General features: G+C 43.9%; 1 protein-coding gene across 1 annotated transcript; it reads right to left on the bottom strand.

The window, feature by feature from the left end:
- Positions 1-1,864: 1,864 nt before the first annotated feature.
- LOC116181013 (facilitated trehalose transporter Tret1-like) lies at positions 1,865-3,320 on the bottom strand. The gene is made up of 2 exons (XM_031501226.1): positions 3,272-3,320; positions 1,865-3,224 (listed from the first exon to the last, which is right to left on the bottom strand). Exons 1-2 carry the CDS (start codon positions 3,318-3,320, stop codon positions 1,906-1,908), a joined length of 1,368 nt encoding a protein of 455 aa, XP_031357086.1. The 3' UTR covers positions 1,865-1,905.

Genomic DNA, 3,320 nt, shown 5'->3' with positions numbered 1-3,320 from the left:
CCTCCGTTTCATCAATCACCACTCCTCTCATCATTGCATCAAAATATGCCGAACTGATTTTTAAATATTCTCGCTCCCTTTCCCCACGTCGGTGTCAGCGCCAGTTCTCCTTTTTTTTAATTCCCTTATTCAGTATCCTGAAGGTGTAAATTCTCTTACTTCCTCTATTCTTTCTTTCCTCCACTTCTAATCTACCTCAGCATATTCGATTTTTTAATTCCATTCCTTTTCCCAGCAGCTCTCCAAATTTCCTATCATTTCCTTCGTTTGCTTTTCATCTGTTGCCATCTTCTTTCCACTGCGATCCCTCCACTTTGAACCTGTGTTAATATTTTACCACATCCCTTATGTAGAAATTAAATAAGGTTAGGCCTTGTCCCAGATCTTTATATATCCAAAACACTTCAGACTCCTTCCCTTCTATCCTTACTCTCCTTCTTGTCTCTCCATATAACTCCTTCAGTTCTTCAGTTTCTTTAATTGGTGCTCAATGTTTTTCTCTTTTTCTCTGTATATCATCTTCCAAAAGTCCTTCTTTGTTTTTATTTCCCTGATACATTTGTACTCCTTTTCGTTATATTTCCCTTACATTTTCTTTTGTAACTTTTCTGTTCTCTTAACTCCGTCTGCTCTAGCTTTCCATTTCTTTCTTTCTCGCTTACAAACCACAACTCCTTTCATCTCCTCTTTCCCCTTCCTTTAACTGTATCCAGTTTATTGCCCCTTTAATACTTTGTTTCATGGTTTTTCACTCCCCTGTACTTTCTCCTATTCCTTCTTTCTGTTCCTATAGTATCATTTTATAAGTATCCTTTGTCCATAATTGTATCTCCCTTCGTATTTGGATGTTTCCAATTTTTTATCCTTTTTATAATCCTTTTTAGATTTATTTCCATTGGCTAGTGATCCGATTCCATCCTTGTTCCTACTTTGTATTCTTTTATTTCTTCCAATATTTCTTCTTTTGCTATAGTATGTAATTAATTACCGACCTCCTTCTTCGTTCCGTGCATATGTAATGGCCTGTGCCTGACACCCTTCATATTTTCGATTGATAGTCTCCAACCCCTCTTTTTGTTGCATACTCTATCTTTTGACTTTCTATCTTGTGTTCTTCATTTTGCTCTATCCCCTGTTCTGACATTTAAATCTCTCTACAATATTAGCCTCTACCCCCTTTCATCTAGCATCCCACATTCCTTCCCTGTTGTATTTAGTTATCACTTCTCCTCCTCTTTCACTCCCCTTTCGCTTCCTTCCCCATTTTTTATCCCTTTTATACCACTGCGTTAGTCCCTTTTCAAATCCTTTGGGTTTCAGAGCTATAGATACAAATGAAGGAATCTTTCACCAGAGAAATCCAAAATCCGGAACACTAGTAAATCTAGAAATCCTTATAGATCTCCAGGATTGCAAGATTCCAACGCCCAGGTTGGAGGAACTCGGACAAGGAGATTTTAGAGTTCAAGTAGATGGACAAATGTAAAATTGAAGATCCGAAGCCTCAATCATGTTGGTATTTTGAGCGTCATTATCCTACAGCGCTTTTTACACGTAACTATGGCATGGTTAAGCGACAAAAGGGCTCAATGCGCTAAAACTTCCGCACCTGGGAATGTTAATATCGCAAAACTTCAAACCTATGGGCACCAAAGCGACAAAGCGGAATTAACCCCCTACATTTCGTAGTAGACATTTCCTGTGTGCTCATTTTGTTAACCGAAAGTGGGATAGTACTGGAGGGGTTTCTCTACCGTGGCCATCAAATTCCTTTGCTGTTGAGGCAGTATACTGGTTTGGAACAGGTTTTACCCCTCTCTTTGGTTTGTGATTATCAAAGCTTAGAAGGTAGCAATTAATTGTCATTTATTAAAACGCTCTTATTGGGTAATATCACATGCTCGTTTAGACCTTTGCTTTTGACTTTGATTCCATTTGAATTTCTTCCAGGGTTTTGTCCTTGGTCTCAGACACAAAGTAAATAGTAAACGGTACACCACAAATGCAACAAAGGGCAAACGTTAAGAAAGGAACGTGCATGCCAAACTCGTCCTTCGTGTACTGGAAGAACTTTGACGCGAGACTTGATATTAGACAATAGTACATGTCGAATAAAGACATTGCTAGGACCTTGACTCCAATTGGAAACAACTCGCCTAGCAACAGCAGCGGAATGCAGTGTAGCCCTGCGCTGTATCCTACTATAAACAGTAAGAGACCTGCGAGTGGTATCCAGGAGTAGTCTTTTAAGTCGATGCCAGATAGATTCTGTAGCGTGAAGTACGCCCCAACCAGTGACAGTGAGATACTCACGATGGTTACCGAAATAAGCAACAGAGGCTTTCGGCCAACTTTGTCGATGATCACCATTGCTACTAAAGCAACAAGTATTTGCAGGCTATAGTAAATGGCGGTAGATGTGGTGGGCGACACAAAATCCTTGGCATCCTCCAGAATGGCGGGCAAATAAAACACAAAGGCGATATACCCACTGAATTGTTCCACGCCTCTTAGCACCAGCAGAACCAGAATGCCTCTCCTGCTCTTCTCGTTGGTCAAGAAGTTAGTTAAGGTGCCTTTGGAGTTGTCACACTCGACCACTGTCTCCAAAATGGATCCTAGATGTTCCTCCACGTTCTCAACACCAGTGAACTTTCGCAAGCTCTCCCTGGCACGTTCCAACTCGCCTCGCACCACGTAATAGTGGGGAGCTTCCGGAAGAAACAAAAACGTCGCGAATATAACTACAGGAACGCAAAGGCAGTACAACGCGACGCTCTTCATAGGCAAGTGCGGCCCGACGACGCCCATCAGAAGAACACCCACCAGCTGCATGAAGGTTAGAGCCGACATGAACAGTCCACGCACTTCGGCGTCGGCGATCTCGGCAAAGTACAGCGGTACCGCGCAGAAGACAACCCCATCGGGCAGTCCGGCGATAAATCGCGCAAGACACAGCTCCCAGATGCTCGTCGCGAACGCCACCATCAACCACGACACGACGAAAGGCAGACTCGTGAAAATGATCAGCTTTCTACGTCCCACCCGATCCAGCAGCAAACCCGACAATCCCGATCCGCAGAAAGCGCCGATCAGGAACGATATCGCGATCCAGGAGCCCTCGCCGTCCGACACAGGAATCGTTGCCCCGTCCCTGACCAACTGAGGCACGTAAGGCGCTGACCATCCCAAGTGGAAACCGCACGAGAGCGCCGTGAGCGTACCTAAAAGCGCGTGTGAGTGAGCGTACCCCTAGAATGGAGAGCCTTACCTGAGCATAGTGCGACGTACTGCAGCGCCTTGCCTCTGATCGCGACCAT

This window comes from Photinus pyralis, unplaced genomic scaffold (assembly GCF_008802855.1).
Source record: "Photinus pyralis isolate 1611_PpyrPB1 unplaced genomic scaffold, Ppyr1.3 Ppyr1.4_LG9, whole genome shotgun sequence".
Lineage (NCBI taxonomy): Eukaryota > Metazoa > Arthropoda > Insecta > Coleoptera > Lampyridae > Photinus > Photinus pyralis.
The sequence above is the reverse complement of the archived record's forward strand: the minus strand, read 5'-3'. Positions and strand labels throughout refer to the sequence as shown.